Raw genomic sequence first — 20,806 nt, forward strand, 5'->3', positions numbered from 1 at the left:
GCCGATGCCTCCGTCGCCTGGCTGGAGTGGCCGCGGGGGAGTCTGGAGTCGGGCGGCCGCTGGTGGGAGCCGCGGGTGCCCGGGCCGAGATTGGGGGGGCAAGGCGGGCGACAGAAGGCCGATGCCTCCGTCGCCCGGCCCTCTACAGAATCCACCCCCCAAACCTCCAGGTATTTCCCTCCTTAGAGCTGGCAACCCTACATTCCCCTCAGTGCCTGTTGGTAGGCAACTAAGCTTGGTCCTGTCACCTACTTTGGCCTTTGGGAGAAAACACATTGGGGCCAGTCCTGATAGGGTTGCCAACTCCAGATGGGAAATTCCTGGAGATTTGAGGGATGGAGCCTGAAGAGGGTGAGGTTTGAGGAGGGGTGGGACCTCAGACAGGTACACTGCCATAGACTCCACCCTCCAAACCAGTCAGTCCCACATAGGGAACCATTGTTGCCAATCTCCAGGTGAGGGCTGGAGAGCACTCAGTATTACAACTGCTCTGCAGAAGGGAGGGCAGAAGTCAGCTGAAGTCAAAGGGGCAGATAATGGTAGGTTGGTGGCTAGCTGGGAAGGAGATGGGGTTGCCAACTACATGCTGACAAATTCCTGGGGATTTGAGGGGTGGAGCCTGGAGAGGGTGGGGTTTGCAGAGGGGTGGGACCTCAGACAGGTAGAATGCCATAGACTACACCCTCCAAACCAGCCATTTTGTCCTGGGTAACAATTGCTGCCAATCTCCAGGTGAGGGCTACAGATCACTCACAATTACAACTGCTCTTCAGGTAGCAGAGATCAGTTCCTCTGGAGAAAACAGTGGACTCTGTCATTATACCCTGCTGAGGTCACCACAGCAAAATGACACTGTTTGCCCAAAGCCAGAGCACTGCCCCAGAGCCTCTTTCTAGATCTCGTTGTATTGCTTTCACAACGGGCTTTACTGCTAGTTAATACATAAATTGGAAGCAACCTGACAGCATTTAACACACAAACAGCACCCACTGAAGTAAAAATAAACAAACAACATTGGCCCACAATACCTAGATTTTCCTTCTTTGTTAACCAGTTCTACAAAAGTGGGAAAGGAACACAGCAGGCAAGATTAAAGTAGCCATGTATACATCCAGTTGGAATGTGACAGAAAACATTGCAAAATGGACCCTTAAGTTTCCAAGGTTGGGCTCCTACAGTTGGGATATCACTTTTGTGAGCTTTATCGTAGTCAGTTCCCAGATTACCAAATGCAATTATAGAACAGTTGCCTTCTCTTCGACTTTTGTCCTCACTGTGCCATTACGGAAATCTCAGAGCAATTTCGGTTTTAGAAGTCTAAAACCCATATAGTTCCTCAGAAAGAACCCAACATTGTGGATCAGACAAGACAACAGGCCACATCTAATTTTAGTTCTCCCAGAGTTCTATTACCTTTTGTCAGTGGGAGAAAATCTTCAAATTAAACATATGAATGCATAAATTCCTTTATTGAAAATATTGCAATAGCACTGCATTACATATATTAAATATCCATAGGTTTGAAGGGTCACAATTTTGGTAGGACAACACTGTTTGAATACAGAACACAAACATTTCAGATAGCCTCTGACAAGTATATAATGGAATAAACTGCATGTAACAACAGTGAAATATGTCAAATATCTAAAAAATCTTTTGCTTTCAGTTAGCGAGTATGTTTTCATTGGCAAAATTACATTTTAAGAGGTCCCTGGTATGTCTCCAAAATGTTACGCTAATAGTGGCTCATACATTACAGTGATAATCTCTGTAGCATCACCAGTGGTCAAAGCTCTCAGAGGGAAAAGATACAAAAGCATAGATGCCATGTGTTAAATGTCCCAGTATTGTTTCTCACATGATAAATTGTCTACAAGTATACTAATTCTTTGTAGGGAACTATATGTATACCTTGTCATATGCCATCAGATATGACACATGCATGCATTTTTATTTTCTAACATGTAAATTTTGCAGCAAGCCCCAACCGCTGCATATTCTCACAGCATGTACACTCAGTAATAGATGTGTGTGTTCATACATGCGACTGTTTACAGGAAGCAATGTTCATGTAAAAAATCATGTGAAAAACAATTTTGCAGATTATATGTAATGCAGAGACCAATCAGTACAAAGAACCTTGTGTGCAAAGAGACACTGATGCTTTCAAAGGAAAGCTACTTGTTCTCTTTTATTTCTGCAGATAAAAAAATAGGGAACAATAATAAATGACTATTTTCACACACAGTCTTTGTAAACTGGGCCCAGCTGTACAGGCAATGTAGCATAATACAGAGAAAGTATAAACATATCCGTTCCTCAGTTGGTCAAACTTTTTTTTTTTAAACAGACTAATTATTATTATTATAGCATAGCTATATCTAGATTAATTGGAAGCAATGTTGTTCTGAATGGAAATTGGACAGATATGTCACAGGATACATGTGACATATTCAGTGTAATTTTGGAATATTGAAGCAAAATTGTACTTTTAAAAATGTCCTCTCAAGATAACTCAGTCTGGGCACTTGTCTCACCTTTCTTAAGCAAAATATCAAGGAAGTATCATAAGTTTTTCAGGAATTAATAGCATTATCTTTTTCATTGCTTTTATAACTGGAATATTTTTTTATTAGAGGCAAGTAACCAAAACCTTTATTTAAGTTAAGGTGAAACTCCTTAACTCTTTTTACAGCATTCAACAAAGTCAATTCAGATGCAGTATTTTCCTTCAACAAATGGACACAAGGTAGGATACATGTGAAGTTGGATACTTCACTACTGTAATCAATTACCCTTTTAAGAAATTAATGATTACAAGACTTCAGTATTCAAGTCTGCATGGACACAATATAAATGCCATTTTAAAAAATATCCGGAAAAAGAACTATTGTTATAGGAAGTTAACCACTGGGTTCAAATGTTATTCAGAAAAGAGAACATTCTTTCAAAAAAGTGACTAAGCTAGTTTGGTGTGGTATCATAATATTTTTCTTTAATAAAATTTCAAGTAATATGTAGAGGCATGTTTATTTTGTGCCCCATGACAACATATTTCTGAGAAGTATGTGGGGGTTTTTGCCCTTGATAACCAGTGAAAAGTCTACCTTCATACATTATCATATCAACACAACCAAATGTATATTTGACAAGGTGTACTACCAATATTTCTATCTCAGTCCAGAATTATGCACTCAAGAGTGTTCTGCCCCCCTGATCCCTAAAACAATTAGGGTAAATCAACAAAAATGTTTCATTTACAAAATTAAAAAAAACTAGCAAAATATAAAAACTAGGAAACCAAAACTATTCATCACTGCCACGTAAGGCATCTGTCATAATTAATCTTTCTAGCCAATTCTGAGGCTTGTAATATTAAAAAAAAATAACCTGCCTACTGCATTTCAGAAAAATATCCTATACAAATAATAAATATATATATATATGTATTTTAAAAAATGTTCCCTTTAAGTGCCGGGTATATAAGTTCAAATTACTACTACTTTACCATAGAAACATCATTTTATGCCATAGAATTTGGTAACTGTTCCCTCTTTTTTGGTTTTCACTTATCTGAATAAAAATACACACGGAATGTACTATACAGTTCTATGTGTTTTCACAGATACAGAAAAAAAGAGACTGCTTTAAACTCATATGTCATAAATGCCTTCCATAAGCATATTGTATCCTTATTGTAGAAGTGACGGCAGAGCTGGAATAAGATTTTAGCTAGGTCTTTGTTGTTGTTGTAATCCATTTTTGCCTTTAGAAGTCTTGTGTAATCAGACTTCATTCGTTTTCAAGGGGAGGGTGAAATGTCTTGGACAGCCTACATTCCAATTCTCAACATTCAGAGCCGTAGGCTTTTTAAGGCAGCAAGTACATCACTCAAATGTCCACACTTCTACATCATGGACAACAAAATCTTCTTTTTTGGATAAGATGTCATTATTGAATGTACTACAACAGTTGCTCCGACCATGATACAAATCAGCATCTAGCCATAAACCAAACCTGCCGCTGAAAGAAAAAGACAGTTAGCTGAATATGTTATTTATTCAGTTATAACCTTAAAATATTGGGCATGATCCAGCAAAAGTTAAACATTCCAATTCCATTTATTTCAATGGGTAGGTGAAACATATTTAACTTTTTTTTCACTGAAATAAACAGAATATAAAAGCCTGTAATTCAGGCTGAATTGTTCCTGTTAATTTTTAACCACAGCAGATGTTCACTGACAGCACCCTAAAAATACATGTATTTGAAACAGCAGTCCTTATTCCCAGATATCCAAGCACCAAAGTGGGCTGCAAATGTGAGGAAAATAAATCTAATTCATTTTTGGTTTCTCTTTAAATGAAAATATCATTTTTGTTCACAGTCCAAAGCAGCTATATGTGCATTCATATAAGAATCATACACACAGCTAACCTTTTGTTATAATGGTTGGAGATATAAGGCCATTTTAAAAACAAACAGCCGTTTAACTCTACAATAAAGGGAGAATGGCTGCTTGGAAAATGTCTAAGGAGTTCCAGTTGCACATGCAGTCTTCTCTATTTAATAAATACATCACTAGAGTTTCATAACTTACTCTCCTCCTCCAAGTTCTAATGAGGTTACATCTCCGTTGATAAAATAGGTGTTTTCTCCACTCCATTTAAAAACCTAAGGGAACAAGGTACAGCTTTCATAAGAAAGATACAGGCATAGTGTGAAAACATAGTTTGTTGGTTTCAGCCCACAACATGACAAATAGCTTTCTTGCTTCCCCATTCTTCCTGTATTTATTATTTTTAAAGTTTGCATACTGCCTCGCCAACATATCATGCAGGGGGTTTCCAATAAATGATGAATAGGAAAAAACAACAACATTATAATAAAATGTAATAAAAACACAGCTATTCATAATGACTTTATTAGATCTCCTTGCTGTCCCCAGAACTTTCCCCAAGAGCTGCGGCTTTTACAGTACTCCACTCTGGTTTGGTACAAAATAGGCCAGCTGTGCGTGAGTTTTGGTTTTAACTTTTGCTGAATAAAGATGAGCAAAACACCTAAGTAGCCTACTGCCCTGACCATCTGTTGTAGCTGACAATCTGGTCTAACAATCAAATTGCTCTCTGCACCCCACCCACTTCCCTTGCACTCGGCACTATAGTAGAGATGTGCAGACAACTTGCTCCTGGTAAAATCCTCCTTTGATAGGAAGTTTCAATTAATACTCCATTTTATGGTCAAGCCAAAATAAACTCCCTGTTCCCTTGAAATTTGGGGTAGCAAGGAGAAAGCTTTTGCCATGCTTTTGCCAGGCTGCCATCCAGACTTGTTTTGAGAGATCAATCTACAAATGGGGAGATGTTTTACATATATGTTACAGGGATCAGGGATTGGGATTATTCTCCAAGAATGAGAAATTCCCACTAAGTTCCCCAACAAGCACTACAGTCCGGGACTAAACATCTCCTGGTGGTTCCAGGTCCCAAAGAGGCCAGACTAGCGGCGACTAGGGCTAGGGCTTTTTTGGTGGCAGCTCCTACCTGGTGGAATGTGCTCCCAGAGGAGATCCGGGCCCTGCGGGACCTTGCACAGTTCCGCAGGGCCTGCAAGACGGAGCTCTTCTGCCAGGCGTTTGAGTAGGAGCCACCAAGACTGTTACCATCTGTCTACAACTATTACTATCTGTCCTAGCCCTTACTACCAACTCGCCGTGAGTGCAAAAATGGTGGTACTGCGTGGAGCTGTGGCCACTAAGGATACCAGCCTGATGACGTCATCGGTTTCCTTGTTAGTTGTTGTGGAGAGCACTTATGTTGCACTGAATGTTTTTAAAATGCAGTTTTAATGTTTTATGTATTGGGCATTGGCCCCATCTGTACGCCGCCCTGAACCCGTTCGCGGGGAGGGCGGGTTATAAATTTGAATAAATAAATAAATAAATAAATAAGTGCAGATCATAAAGTCAAGTTGATTTTAAGTCCCTGCCCTTCTCTTAGATTTCCCCATTAGCTTATTTGTGAGTGAGGCAGCCCCGTAGCCAGGAATTTTTAAGGGGGGGGCGGGCCATTGGGAGCACTAATTAAATTATTTGATTCAGAAAGATTCTGGATAACTTTCCTCATGAGTTAACTCAACTAGCTAAGGGAGAAAGGTGATGGTGGGATCCCTTTCCCTATCTTACACATGCATGCAGACTACAATTTGGAGAATTACTAGCTGTCCTAGAGCAGCATTTTAATAATCTCTAGATGTTGGTAGAAACTATTAAAGGGTATTTTGGGGGTCCAAGAGGCTAAGCTGCCTATATAACATCTCATGCATAAACGCACAATCCAGAAAAAAAGTAGCTGTAATAGGGAACAGCATGGTGCAGAGGGCAGCAACTTGAAAGGAAAAACCACAGAAATTAACACCTTCCACTCATGCATAGGCACCTTTGGATCCATGCCTATTATCAACTTTTGGGGGAAGAAGGGGAGAACTGTGAAAACAAAAAGTGTTGCACTTACCTGTAACTGTTGTTCAACGAGGTGTCTTCTGTGCAGGCACACACTGGGACTGTGCTTGTGCAGGTCAGCCACCGGAGGCTCTCTTAACAGCTACTCTGATATTTCTTTAACACTCCAAGGGGAGTCCCTTCCCCTGCAGAGCTCATCAGAGGCCATCTCCCTGCCTAACAGTCATGTGCTCTGCAGGGAGGAGCCCCCCTTTCCCTCAGTCCTCCTGAGCCGCCGTGAGTGTTATGAATACAACTGCATTCTATGAACTCACCGGGGGGGGGGACGGACGTGTGCCTGCACAGAAGACACCTCGATGAACAGCAGTTACAGGTAAGTGCAACACTGTTTTCATCTTCAGTCTTCCATGCAGTCCCACATTGGGAGACTACAGAGCTCCTTACCTTGGAGGCGGGGTGAGTTTCAGTGGAACAAGAAGTGCAGCACGGCTCTGCCAACTGCTGAATCCCTTCTCACATTCACATCCACAGACTAGTGCTTGACCCAGGTGTCCAGTGATGACCACATCACTGCTCAGCAGATGTCCTCTAAGGGAGTGCCTCTGCAGAATGCTGCTGACGCTGCCTGCGCCCATGTAGAATGCACCCGAAGCTCCAGAGGACACAGTAGATTGGCCTGTTCATACCCCAACTGAATAGTGGAGACTATCCATCTAGAAATGGTCTGTACTGAGGCTGGCCTCCCCCTTGAGCTACAAGAGTAGCTCACAAAAAGGCATGGAGACTGTGGGAAGCCTTTTGTTCTAAGTAAAAATAAGTAAAATACCTCTTCAGAAAGAATACTGGAAGGACTATGTCCTGAGCAAGGTGGAAAACTAGAGACCACCTTAGGTAAAAAACGTAAACTGGGTCTCAGAATGACACGGCTAGTCTGGAGCTTAGTAAATGGATGGTCAGCCCTGAAACCTGCCAACTCTCCCACTCTCCTGGCTGATGTGATCACCACCAAAAACGCAACCTTGAAAGACAAGAGTCACAAGGTACAAGTACCTAGTGGTTCGAATGGGGCTAACATGAGTTGAGAGAGAACCACTGACAAGGACCATGGTGGCATGGAGGAAAGAAATTAAATAACCCCTTCAAAAAACTCTTGGACCATGGGTGAGAAACAGAGTCCTGTCCTGGATCTTGACATGGTAGGCAGATATAGCAGCTAAATGTACCGTAAGGGAAAAAACCCGCCAGACTACATTCTTTAAGAGACAGTAGATATTCAAATACCTGGGCAATAGAACAATTCTCTGCATGAACTCCCTGTGTCCTGGACAAACTAGAAAAACAGACTTATTTACTCATGTAAGACCTCCTAGTAGAAGGTCTACGGGCTTTAACGAGGACATTGGCTACCTGAAGAAGTCCACTCTTGTTGGCTGTATCTGCCACAAGTACTGCTTGGAAGGAGGATTCTTGGGCTATGACCAATTCCCAATGAAAGTGGCTTCCCTCCACAGGGTTGCTGAGACTGTGACCTCGTGTCACTTTATATAGGTCATTGCCATAGTATTGTCTGTAATGACATGAATGACTTTCCCCTTGGTGAGTTCTGCAATTTTGTACAGGTCACATTCTTAGGTGTGCATGCGGGGTTGTGGCTGTGGTAGAGGCCATCAGTCCTAATGGCTTCTGAATGGACTGATTGAAATCTGTTGTTGTTAGACAGGCATCTAATCAACGCCTTGACTCGTAAGGCCCTATCAATTTGGTCACTGTGGCGTCCAGAAGGACCCCAATAAAGGAAACCTGAGAAGGCTGGAGGCACAATTTCTTGCTATTAATTACCAAACTCAATTCCTGGCATAATTAGGGAAACCTGCAACTCTAGCTCCTCATGGGAAGGTGCAGTAATGAGCCAGTCAACAAAATATGGGTAAAAAGAACAACCTTTAGACCTTGGGTGAGCTACCACAACAGCAACACATTTAGAAAATACCTATGGGGCAATCACCAGCCCAAATGGAAGGGCCATGTACTGGTAAATAATATGATCATATTTAAAGTACAAGCACCTGCAATAACAATGGTGCATAGCTATATGGACAAAGCATCCTGAAAGTCAAGTACACAAAACCAGCAGCTTAATGTTAACAGTTTCAGGACCAACTCCAAAGACAACATTTTGAACTTTCTAACATTCAGGAAAAAACTCAGATTCCTCAGATCCAGGAATGATCAAAACCCTCCATCTTTCTTGGGCACCAGGAAAAAACATGAATAGAAATCTGTGATGAGGTCTGAGTCAGGAACCCTCTGTACTGCCCCCTTTTGGATAATGGACGACAGCTCCCATTCCAACTCAGGCATGGAGTTATTCAGAACCTGATCAGGATGTTGGAGGGGTGGCCATTGCCAAAACTCTAATCTATAACCCAAACTAAAAATGGAAAAAACCCAAGTGACCTCCAGCCATTCGTCACTAAAATCAGCCATCCTATCTTTAAAGAAGATAGGTGGCTGGTCTATTACAGGCCCTAGTCAGAAAGAGCCTTGTGGAGCCTGTTGTGGCTAAAGTTGTGAACCCAAATGATTGGACCTGCACCTGCCCTGCAGCATAGACCCTGAAAAGGGCCACTGTGTAGGAAACTGAGACGAGCGAGGCTGCTGGTGTGATTGCTGAGAGTATGGTGACTGCGATTGGTGGAATCTATACATCTGCCGAGTGGTGGGACCGGCTGTGATGCCAAACAAACAAGCTGTTTGCTTGTTCTTGATTTCTGATAACATATCATCACTCGATGGAACAGATACTGTTGCTCCCTCAAATGGGAGGTATTCCACGTTCTGCTGGGTGTCAGGAGGAAGAGCTGTGAAACGCAGCCAAGAATGTCTACTTAGTATGAGTGCTGAAGCCATGGCCCTGGAGGAGGAGTCAGCGGCATGTCTGCCTGCATTAATCTGTTGCTTAGATAGGTGCAATGCTTGTGCTTGGAGATGTTTAGCCAGAGGCTTCTTGTCTCAGGCAGAAGCTCTATATAAGCAGCCATCTTTTCCCAGAGGAACAACTGGTATCCTCCCATAACTGTACTATAGTTGGCAATGCGCAGGTTGAGTGCAACAGAAGAGTAAACTTTTCTACTAAATACATCATTTTTTTGCCCCTTTCTATCAGCTGGTGAGGAATGCGCACCTGCTGTTTTGCCTGCATCTCTTCGGCGACGAGGGACGAAGCCGGAGGATGGCTGAATAAATAGATATGACCTTGTTGCAATACCCTTCAGGATAGGGAAGGCGATTATACCAGGTGATTCTGCGTAGAGTTTGCCTGAGCTCTTGTCTCAAAGTCTTGGGTTACTGGAAGTCACCTCTATTTCCAACAATTTAGCATTCACATCATTTGCCCTGCGTAGAGCTTGAGATCTTCATTAAGTGACACTGGATCAGGGTCCCCTGCAGTGCCAACAGGAGAAGGGTCCGATGGTAAATCTGAGCCCAGACCAGAAGGGGAGTTAGACCTCAACACCTGCTCTTCCTGGGAATTTGAATGCCCTGAGAGAGATTGCAGGAGGATACCAAAGTGGTGGACCCACAGCATCATGGTTCCTTGAAAAGGGTGCCTCAGTTCTGGTGGTACTTTTCACGATTGCTAGTTGCCCCATTCTTTAGATCTAGGAGAAGGAAAATAATAAGGGTAGCCTTGCCAAGGAGGTGGAGGCATAGAACTCAGCCACAGTGCAGGTGAAGATTGTTCCGATGGTTGACTAGCTGCTGGGACCACCAATGCACCCTGGTCGGGCTTCATCTCCCCTTCTGAGAATGAATGAGCCAGGGAGGCATGTGGAGAAGGCGTTCCTGGTGACGTCCCTCCATTCCATTAGAACCAAAGACAATTTGGCTGGAACCAAAGCATTAATCAGTTCCGGGAGCATCTTGGAAACTGGAACAATCCTTCTTCTTATGTTTGGATTGGGCTTTCTTAGGCAGGGGTTCCAACACACAGTGTTCAGATGAACGGGCAGGCAATTGGACCTGACTCTTCCGTTTTGTCCCTAGAATCAAGACGCTTGATGGCGAGCGTGCAACTTGGTTGGTTCTAAACGGTGATTTTGAAGGCAAGAATTGACTGTGTTCTCCCAGGGCAGATGTTTTCACGGCTGGGCTATTAGAGCAAGAGAGCGCTTTCTCCCATAAGCATGCCTTTAAGTGCGCTGCTCAAGCTGAGCGGTCTTTTACGGTAAATGGGAGGCAAGTGTTGGATGTAGCTGTATTATGAGCCTCACCCAAGCAGAAGAGGCAGAGAAGGTGTTCATACGAATAGGTCATTTTTGTACTGCTCTGAGTACATCTTTTAAACAAAAGCCTTCTATGACATTTCCCAAAGAGGAAGCAAAGAAAACTTCAAGAAACTTCTCAACAACCATAGCTAAAGACAACACGTCCTCACAACACAGCAATGAAGAAAGGATTGAGGGAAAGGGGGGCTCCTCCCTGCAAAGCATGTGACCATTAGGTGGGAAGATGGCCTCTAATGAGCTCTGCCAAGGAGGGGCTCCCCTTGGAGCGTTAAAGAAATACCAGAGTAGCTGGCCTGCACAGAAGACCGAAGATGAGCATGTTTTGTATAAAAAATGGACTGTTCTTTAGTTGCTCACATGGAGGAAGGATAAATTTATTTTATTTAGAATTAATTGCTCTTCCCTGGTTAGAATATTATTATTTATTTAATAACATTTCTACCTGCCTTTCTGCCCTCACAAGGGCCACTAAGAACCTATTATACTACATGTTCTGGAGGTAAGCACAACGGTGGCTTCCTATTGCTGCTACCACTTGTCCGGTCTTATAACAAAATTTTAAAGTGTATGAATACAATGCCTTCCTTCACGAGTTTTCACAGGTCCCCCTGCTTGTATATTACTATTTTGAAAAATCTCATTTGCAAATCTCATTCATTTTTTAGGTAAGCACAACGGCACTGAAGTTCTCTCAGTGCAACATACCTTGAAAACAGGGTTAAATGTGTATAGGAAAGTTTCTCCTGTGCCATAATAGTGGTCACTAAACTTGAAAGAATGTGTTGCATAAGCCCCAAAAATCTGTTAAAACAAAAACAATGGTTATGCTGAGGAGGGAAAAATAATGTGTACTTTCTAGTTTAAAGGCAGAAATCCTTTGAAAATCCATGTATACTAACTTAATGATCCATTTGCAGCTAACCCATGAAAGAGAGCACTAACCCTCAAATCCCAAATATTAGGCCTGACTAAAAATATGATGCTGATGGGAAAGAAGAGCTTACCCATACAAGCTTTCACGAAACCAACATTTAAAACATGCTGTCACGCATGCAATATTAACATACCAGTGGAATTTCCAGGCAGGCTGTGAATCTATGCTGTTCTAAATCTGCTAAAGAATTAGCTGAGATCCCAATGTAAACAAGACACTGGGCATGTGAAATATAACAGAGAAGATCTTCTGACCCTCATGTTTAATTCTGGCCCTTTTCTGTATATAACAGGACTGTGATTCAGAGAGGGGTTTTTAAAAATGGGGATTTTAGCATGCTGAATTATCAGGCCAGTATCCACACTAAGAAGCAGGCCCACAGAAATGTAGGGCCTTGGTCACTTCTCTCCAAACACTCTGCCCTACCCAGTACATACAGTGTCCAAATAGAATTTTTCTGGTCATGCTAGCGTAATGCTGCCTAATGGAGTATTGCGATAATGTTGTAATCATGCTCTTTGTCTCTTATTTTGTTGGTGCTCCATATTGAACTGTTTTGTACTGCACTGTTTTTAGTTGTAATCCACTTTGAGTCTCTGTGTGAAAGGTGGTCTATAAATGAAGTAAAAAATGAAAGTGAAACCCTGATGGGAACTAATCTTCCAGTTGTGGCTATCAGGTTATTTTGTGCTCAGGGTAGCCTGCCTGGCATCAACTAGAGTCCATGCCTTTTCTACTATAGCTCCCACACTGTGAAACAGGCCTCCTGAGGTGTTGGAGGGGTGCCTTCTCAAGAAATTTTTAGGATGCAATGCAAGCAGAGGAGCAACCGACGAAGATCCAGCTGGCTTGCTGCAACAAGCTAACAGCAACTGGAGTCCATATAGCCTAACTTCCCCCCTCTCTCTGAAGGCAAGAGGGCAAGAGATTCTTGGCTGCTGCTGGCCTAGTGCTCACAGCCTGGGACCTATGAAGATCAGCCTGCCAGGTCTGGATGAGCCCAGATTTGGTTTTGTTACTTTTTTTTTGGGGGGGGGGGGGGGGTTTAGGGGGCTAGTTTAGAATCTTCTCTTGGTAAGGGAAAAAAGCAACCTAAAAATGGTCAAACAAATAAAAATAAATTAGCCCATTCTTATTTGCCAGCATTTATAACAAGATGCTGACTGTATCTTTTAGGGGGGAGGGGTATTTGGGATTTTATTCTGTGTATTTCTAACGTGATCTGTAAACTACTTTGAGCCATGAGAAAAGGTGGAATATGCATATTTTAATGAATAAACAAGCGGCATATTTGTGTTTGAGCTATTTCATCCTGTAAAGAGCACAAATACAAATGCTGTGAGTTTATTATATTACTCTCTGCCATGCTTCGGAGAATCACTGGCTATGAAGCATGGGTGATTTGATTTCCACCCTGATTAAGACAGGCAGCTGAGCCAAAGCCCAGTGGACCTATTAACAAGAGGGAGCAGCGTCTACCTACTGCTGTTACCAGAGCTGTTTGTTGGTGGATATGAAGGCACAGATAAAGACCAGTTTATTGCCACAGAAACCTTAAAGGCTGACCTAGCTTCCTTGGAGCCCTTGCTGCTATACTTGAAGAGGAAAGGAGACTGCTGATTCCACCTACTTACTCTAAGAGGGGACCTGCCTGGAAGAAGAGCAGTGCTGAGAGAGCTAAACTCGACTCTGTTAGATCATGTACTGTGCAATCCTTCATAACTGGATTATGCTTTGCGGACAAACCAATCCTCTTGTGAATTATTGCTATCATTGTGCAACGACATAACACTATCCAACAATGTGCAGATTCAGCCCTGGATGAGCCAGCAGTGCAGTAGCTGGGGGCTCCCAGAATCACCCGTAGAAGAATGGCACCTCCTGCATTTTGTCTTAGTGGCCAGGATCCTGCTATATCCTTCCAGCTGCTTAGCATACGGACACTTGAGAGACTCCGCCAAGCATTCAGGTGACTGATCTCAACTGCCCAGCTAGGAAATCATTTTAGTTACTGCTGTTGAAACTCTTTAATTAAATGTGTTTTCCTTTGGGATAAAATTATGTTTCAATAAATCTTCTAGCCCATCCTTGTCCATATGGGTGGGCAGATAAACTTTAACCTAAAAGTAGGGCTTCTCTATTGGGGCAGGTTGAAAAACCTGGGTTATACTAGGAAAGTTACCACTACACTGAGCTCTCTTTCCAGTTGGGAGAATTGCTCTAATATCTTGCATTTATATGTGTATTTATTGTACTGCAGAGAATTTTAAAGGGCAAGCAGCATAAGCACAGTTTCTGCACTGGAAATTCTCAGATCACTATTTTTGCCATAAAAAGGGCCCCCGAGTTTTAAAAAAATCTTATATATCTTATTAAGCATAATTATTAATCCAGCCCTTCTTCTTAAAGTAGGCCATGTTTTGATTTGCCCTCCCCACGGACATACTGGCTTGCATCTATTTGTACTCACAAGTGGATTCATCAGTAATGAAATTAACAATTCCATTTAGTGTCTAACCTGATTGTCCATATCTTTGATGACAAGAAGGACCGGACTATCAAGGGACGCTGATTTACGATAAAGTGTTTTCAGACTAGTTCCATGTTCTTGTGTGCTGTATACAAGCCTCCAAGGATATCCCTGAACCCTTGCTGGCAGGCACCGGGCAAGCTGGAAGGAGAAAAGAAAAATCTACAATTTAAAACACAACCATGTTGCTTGTATCAAACATATGACTGGAAAATAACTGTCTCGTAAAAGAAATAAATGGTTTACCCCATAGTCAGCACTGCATTCCTGTACAACAAGAGGCGTGTGTACAGTGTCCAGGTCAGGATTTGATCTCTTTAGTTCTCAAATCCACCTATTAATGCTCAATGCCACAAGAGTACTCAGTGCACAAAAAACCACTTAAACAGTTTCTATCCAGTGAGCTGACAATCCAGTGGACCCTCCATAGACAGAGGGGAAAACCGGGGATTGCAAAAAAAGGGGGGGGACAGAGTTTATTAGATGATAGGCAACAAAGATCAACTGATTCTACAGTCCATGATTTATGACAGATTTGAAAAATATTAAAAGGTAGCTTGCATGAAAAACAAGGTCATATAGGCTGAGGTCAGATAAGCTGGGTCTGCACCAGAAGTTTCCATGCAATCTTTTGTTCATATTGGCACAAGGAGGGGGGCACAATAAACACCCCATCCTGTTAACTGCTTCACCCATGCAATCTTTTGTTCATATTGGCACAATATACACCCCATCCTGTTAACTGCTTCAGCCCTCCAGACAACACATTCTATCTTGTCTTTCTGCACAATATTATGCACTTCACTAAGGAGTTTTCAACATATATCCTTATTGTGATTCTTTCTGGCCATACATTTTTCATCACAACAATGCCCTCACTTTTGGTGAATTTTCATAATGCAAATCTATGCTCTTAAATACATTGTTACTTTTGAATGGCTGCTCTGGTCTACCTTTTTATCAGCAACACTGTGCACCCCTGAAAGCTGCTCCTGGAGTTGGGAAAATCCTTCAAAGTGGAATGTGATGATGTTTGAAAGCCACCTCTATATTCACAGAAGTGCATTAAGAAAGTGCATAAGAACAGCCTTGCAGAATCAGACTAATGATCCATCTAGTCCAGCATCCCATCTCACACAGTGGACAACCAGTTACTCTGGATGGCCAACAACAGGGTACAGAGGTTGAGGCTTCCCCTAATGTTGCCTCCTGCCTCTGGTATTCAGAGGTTTACTGCCTTTGAAGATAATCACCATGGCTAGTAGCCACTGACAGACCTATTCTTCATGAATCTAATACCTTTTCAAACACCATCTGTGCCCGTGATTATCACTCTATCAGCTGGCAGCAAATAACACATTTCCAATCATTTATCACGTGAATATTTCCTTCTATATGTCCTGAATCTATTGCCCATCAACATCACTGGATGTCCCAGAGTTCTAGTATTTTAGAAGAAAGGGAGAAAAAGCTCTCTGTATCTACTCTCCCTACTCTGTGCATAATTTTATAAGCCTATGTCATGTCTCCCTTTAGTTGTCTCTTTTCTAAATTGGAAAGTCCCAGACTGTTCAGTCTTTCCTCATAGGAAAGATTTTCTAACCTCTTCATTATCTTCCCTCTTCTGTAACTTTTTGTGGCTCTACAATGCCCTTTATGAGATATGATGGCCAGAATTCAAAATGAGGCCACACCACAGATTTGTACAGGGGAAGGGCCATGGCTCAGTGGTAGAGCATCTGCTTGGCTTGCAGAAGGTCCCATGTTCAAACACTGGCAACTCCAGTTTAAAGGATGTGATGTGAAAAACCTCTACCAGTGATCCCGGAGACCTGCTGCCGATCTCAGCAGACAAACTGACTTTGATGGACCAATGGTTTGATTCAGTTCAAGGCAGCTTCAAGTGAATCATTATAATACTGGCTTTTTTTATTTTCAGTCTCTTTCCTCATAATCCCAAGCATAGTTTCCCTGTTTCACTGCTATAGCACACTGGGTTGGTATTTTCATTGAACTAGTCACTATAATACCAAGGTCTCTTTCCCTCCCAGTTTCAGCGATTTTCAACCCTGTTAGTGTGTTCTCATAAAAAGATGATGTCTGGATCCTGGTCTGCATCCATTAGTGAAAGGTAAATTTCTGGGTGCTCAAAGCCCTTGTTGGCCTATCCATGATTCTGAGACCCAGATTACCTGAAGATTCCTGTTATAGCCTACAGTGAAATGAAAAATATTAGAGACGGAAGGAAACCCCTTTGACCTCTGTGAGCAAATGAAAAGGCAGGATATAAATATTTAATATGGATCAAATCGACTCTACCTGCTCTACATGCATGTTTTCTAGGAGCGCACTCTGGTTTTTTAACACAGGCAAAGCATCATCATCATGATCATTGTTCTCATCACTATCTTCTTCACAATAGCTGCAAATGCTCTTTCGGCGTTTTGCTTCTTCTACAGTGATGATCTAAACAGAACACACACACACACACACACAGGCATTGTAAACAAAACATGGTGGTCTGATTGTATTTTCATAATTTAGGTCAGTGCTATGATGACAGATCACCTTCTCTATGGAGCTGGGGAAAAATTACCCAGCCCCAAGAACAAAAGTGATTGTACCTTGTTCTGGAGGCAAACCATGCACATCTTGAAGCTTGCTGACCTAATTAGACTAAGTCTGCAAAAAACTTCATGCATAAAAAAACACCACATATAAAACAGTATTATTAGTTATAACGACGCCACTGCTTGTTCATTTTCAGAGTAAGGGTAGGAAGGGGGGGTATAGGAAGGTATATAAAAACTGCTCATCCTTGGTACTAAAACTTGGAAAAGGAGGACCCCCTCCCCCCAAAAAAGGCAGAAAAAAATCATTACTTTTACAACTCTCTAAATCCATGTCAAGACTTCCAACAGCCAAGAAGGAGCCATGGTTACAAAATAAATATACCGAACTAAGTCCACAGCACACTTCACTGACTATAACACTTTGCTGCCATGTTCAGAAAAATAAGATGCACTAAGGATTTTTAAAGTACAACTAAATTTCACTGTGATTACTAGTACTGAACAGATCTGTTAACTGCAGCTATGCAGTATAGAGAACACTACTCTTTTCCCAGATTCTGGCTCTGCATAGTCTCCATGTGCTTTAAATAAATGTGCCATGCTGATAACCGAATGAAAGTCAGAGATCTCTATTGTTGGCAAATAGTGATAAAAAAGCAACCTACCTGCACAGTGGGTTCTTGGTCAGGTCTGACACTGTATATTATTTGAAAATTCAAGGGTATTTGCTGAACTTTCATTCTTAAGACTTTCCTTTCCTGCCACTCTACCACCATCGGTTTCCTCACAATGAATGAAGCAGCTTCTCTCTAGCATGAGCTGGGAAAGAGCCTGAACTTCCTGGTAGCATTCACTTTCGTTTTCTACAGTAAACTACACAGTATGGCTTAGCAACAGCCTCATTACAAAAGAATGTTCATGGAAGTGTGTTAGGAAGTGAGTCAAAGGCGTGTAACACCTAAGTGTGCAAATCTTATTTACACATTGTGAGATAAAAGCCCATTTGGTGTAGCCTTTAAAGAAACTGACCCCCAAGATTTCTAGGAAGAACGCTAATGTAAACACGCTGCAGCAGATCCCCACGATTCCGCATTTCACACCCCTTATCTGCAAGTAGGTTTCCTCCCCAAGTTAAACTGATCAAATGTCTATTAACGGGCAATAGCTACCAACATGATAGCTGTCACCTTATTTTCTGATCTCATTTACCTTCAGCCATTAAGGTTCATGCTTTGAAAACCTATGTCAAAGGCTACTGATTAATATGCTTAAATGGGGCGAAAAGTCCAGGAGAAATGTTGGTTTGCTAAAAGAGAGATATGCATGTGCATATACAATCCAGGAAAAGGCTGTTTCTCCTATGGCAAATAAAAATGCAAGCACAGAGATTTCTAGCAACTTATCGAGTCTTAGGGACAGTTCTGCAAACTAACACCAAGGCATAGCTAGGAGAGCAAAATTATAATGTATTTAAGAATTTAATTTTCTTTCTGAACTGTGTATTAGATCTAGCATAGAATCACACAGCTGGAAGGGGCCATACAGGCCATCTAGTCCAACCCCCTGCCCAATGCAGGATCAGTCTAGATCATCCCTGACAACTTTGTCCAGCTGCTGCTTAAAGACTGCCAGTGAGGGGGAGCTCACCAGCTCCCTAGGCAGCTGATCCCACTGTTGCACAACTCTTACTGTAAAAAAGTTTTTCCTAATATCCAGCCCGTACCTTCCCACCCTTAATTTAAACCCACTATTGCGAGTCCTATCCTCTGCTGCCAACAGGAACAGCTCCCTGCCCTCCTCTAAGTGACAGCCCTTCAGATACTTAAAGAGAGCAATCGTGTCCCCCCTCAACCTTCTCCAGACTGAACATTCCCAAGTTCCTCAGCCTTTCCTCATAGGGCTTGCATCTTTCTCTTTGTTTCAGCTTTTAAGCTTACATATAATTGCAACTCAACATGTATCACAAATGCTTAGGTGCTCCAAAATTGTACCAACCTGAATAGATGTGGTATGAGGGAGGTCTGAGATGCATGGGTGTTAAGTGGACAGTCACAGACCTGGCCTCACCTTATCCCCCCTTCTTGAACCATCACTCCCCAAAAGATGCTCTCTGACTTGGTGAAGCAGTCCACAGAGAATTGGTAACAGTAACGTACTTTTAAGGGCATGGCCTGAGGTGTAGCTTTACGTCAGGATTTGTGATATACTGTATAAAACGAGGTAACCAACTCTCAGAGGCTGATGGTTCATAAAACATGGTAGTATCACTATATTAAATGCCCATAGCCTTGTATGTAAACTGACAGACATTAAATTGATGCTAGATGGCAAGTAGCATTCTATGGGTCAAAGTAGACTGCATAATAGGAGATCCATGAATGGGGATACAAGGTTTTTAAAATATCATGTTTCATTTGCAAATATAAGTGGATACACATTGCTAAAATTCAAAAGAAGAGGAAGAAGAAGAAGGAAGAAGAGTTGGTTTTTATAACCAGCTTTTCTCTACCCTAAGGAGTCTCAAAGCAGCTTACGATCGCCTTCCCTTCCTCTCCCCATAACAGGTACCTTTTGAGGTAGGTGGGGCTGAGAGAGTTCTGAGAGAACTGTGACTGGCTCAAAGTCACCCAGCAGGCTTCATGTGGAAGAATGGGGGAATCAAACCCAGTTCCCCAGATAACAGTCCACCAGTCTTAACCACTACACCACACTGGCTCCAAAGGTGACATGCATTTATTACAATTTTTGAAATAAATAGTAATCTGAAAATCAAACAGTATATATGAGAAAGGGTTTTTTTTACAACTTTGACCTGCAGTTCTGTGGGGCCCTGATTTGGATTAGGGCCATGGGGGGGGGTAACTATTTGTCCCTGTGTCATCTTCACAATCTGAATTGCTCTGCAAAGGGAAAAGAAGGCATGATGACAGTACCCATATATTTCCCCCCAAGGTGTAAATAGCAGCCCTGAGCTAAACCCACATGGGTAGCAGTTAACTCTCCTCAACAGCAGTCACATATCTAGTCAAACTGGGCCCGGTATAATTTACAGGGTAAAAACGAATTTTGAATCCATTCATACATCTCCCATTGTGAAAAGTACGCAAACGGAGAGTGATTTCAGCAAAGTGTACTTTATTCGATCAGGAACAAGATGACTTTGGCCAGCTCGCAGGCCGGCTTATATCCCCCGAGAAACCGCCACCCAAAACACACCCCTACTTCCCTATAGGTTATTTACAGTGGCCGAGAGTCCCATAGGTTCTTGGCCGGGAACCTAGCCCCCTGATTGGAGCGGGCTAGGATCCGCATCGTCCATTGTCTCCTGGAGTGAAGCTTGACGTTTGTCTCTGGGCTTGTCTGGACTGGATACATTACACATTGCTATCTTCAGTTTAATGCTGAGATATCACTGCCACTATTATTTCCTTATAGGATAATAAATTAACAGACAGACAGACAGGCAGACAAAGAGAACTTCTATAAAGTACTAAAAAGTTTCATAAATATTATCTCATGGACTTTTTAAGAATAGTACTTTCAACCTACTAAACTGTGCAACAATCACTAACTGCCAGCCAAGCTTAGCCCAGTAACTACGGGGAGGGGCAACATCTTTGTGTGCCAGACAAACAGCATAGGTATCCTTCACCCTATGCAGCTAAAAATAAGACAAGTGCTCAGTGTGGAAGTTCTTACACATGGCTATCTGCCGTTTGCGTGAACTTTCCCCCCTATTTTGAACAAGAAGAATTACCTTTGTCTGTTTCTGGCACTTGCAACACTAATTAAAACGCTACACCTATCCTCTGACAAGGCTAACCCCTTTCCCACTTACTGGGTACAAAGTTCACTTCATGCCGCTTGCACTGGCAGCAGAATCTGGCGTGGGGGCACAAAAGCACACAGGGAGCTGACATGGTGCTCCACCATCGTATCTCTGATATGCACCAGTGTCAAAATATAATCAATGTGTTTTTACCCTGGCAGGGCAAACAAAAACGATCCAAGAGGGAA

At 42.3% G+C, this 20,806-nt stretch overlaps 1 protein-coding gene across 1 annotated transcript in view; it reads right to left on the bottom strand.

Annotated features, from left to right (window-relative positions):
* Window positions 1–3,478: 3,478 nt before the first annotated feature.
* Window positions 3,479–20,806, bottom strand: part of NCOA7 (nuclear receptor coactivator 7) — a 113,255-nt gene continuing 95,927 nt past the window's right edge. The window contains exons 12-16 of the mRNA XM_015423829.1: window positions 16,536–16,682; window positions 14,205–14,357; window positions 11,458–11,553; window positions 4,601–4,674; window positions 3,479–4,023 (exon numbers count right to left, since the gene is read on the bottom strand). Coding sequence (XP_015279315.1) covers window positions 3,888–4,023; window positions 4,601–4,674; window positions 11,458–11,553; window positions 14,205–14,357; window positions 16,536–16,682 — 606 coding nt within the window. The 3' untranslated portion in view covers window positions 3,479–3,887. The remainder of the gene's footprint in view (window positions 4,024–4,600; window positions 4,675–11,457; window positions 11,554–14,204; window positions 14,358–16,535; window positions 16,683–20,806) is intronic.

The sequence above is a fragment of the Gekko japonicus genome, unplaced genomic scaffold, assembly GCF_001447785.1.
Source record: "Gekko japonicus isolate JY-2015 unplaced genomic scaffold, Gekko_japonicus_V1.1 scaffold186, whole genome shotgun sequence".
Classification (NCBI taxonomy): Eukaryota; Metazoa; Chordata; class Lepidosauria; order Squamata; family Gekkonidae; genus Gekko; species Gekko japonicus.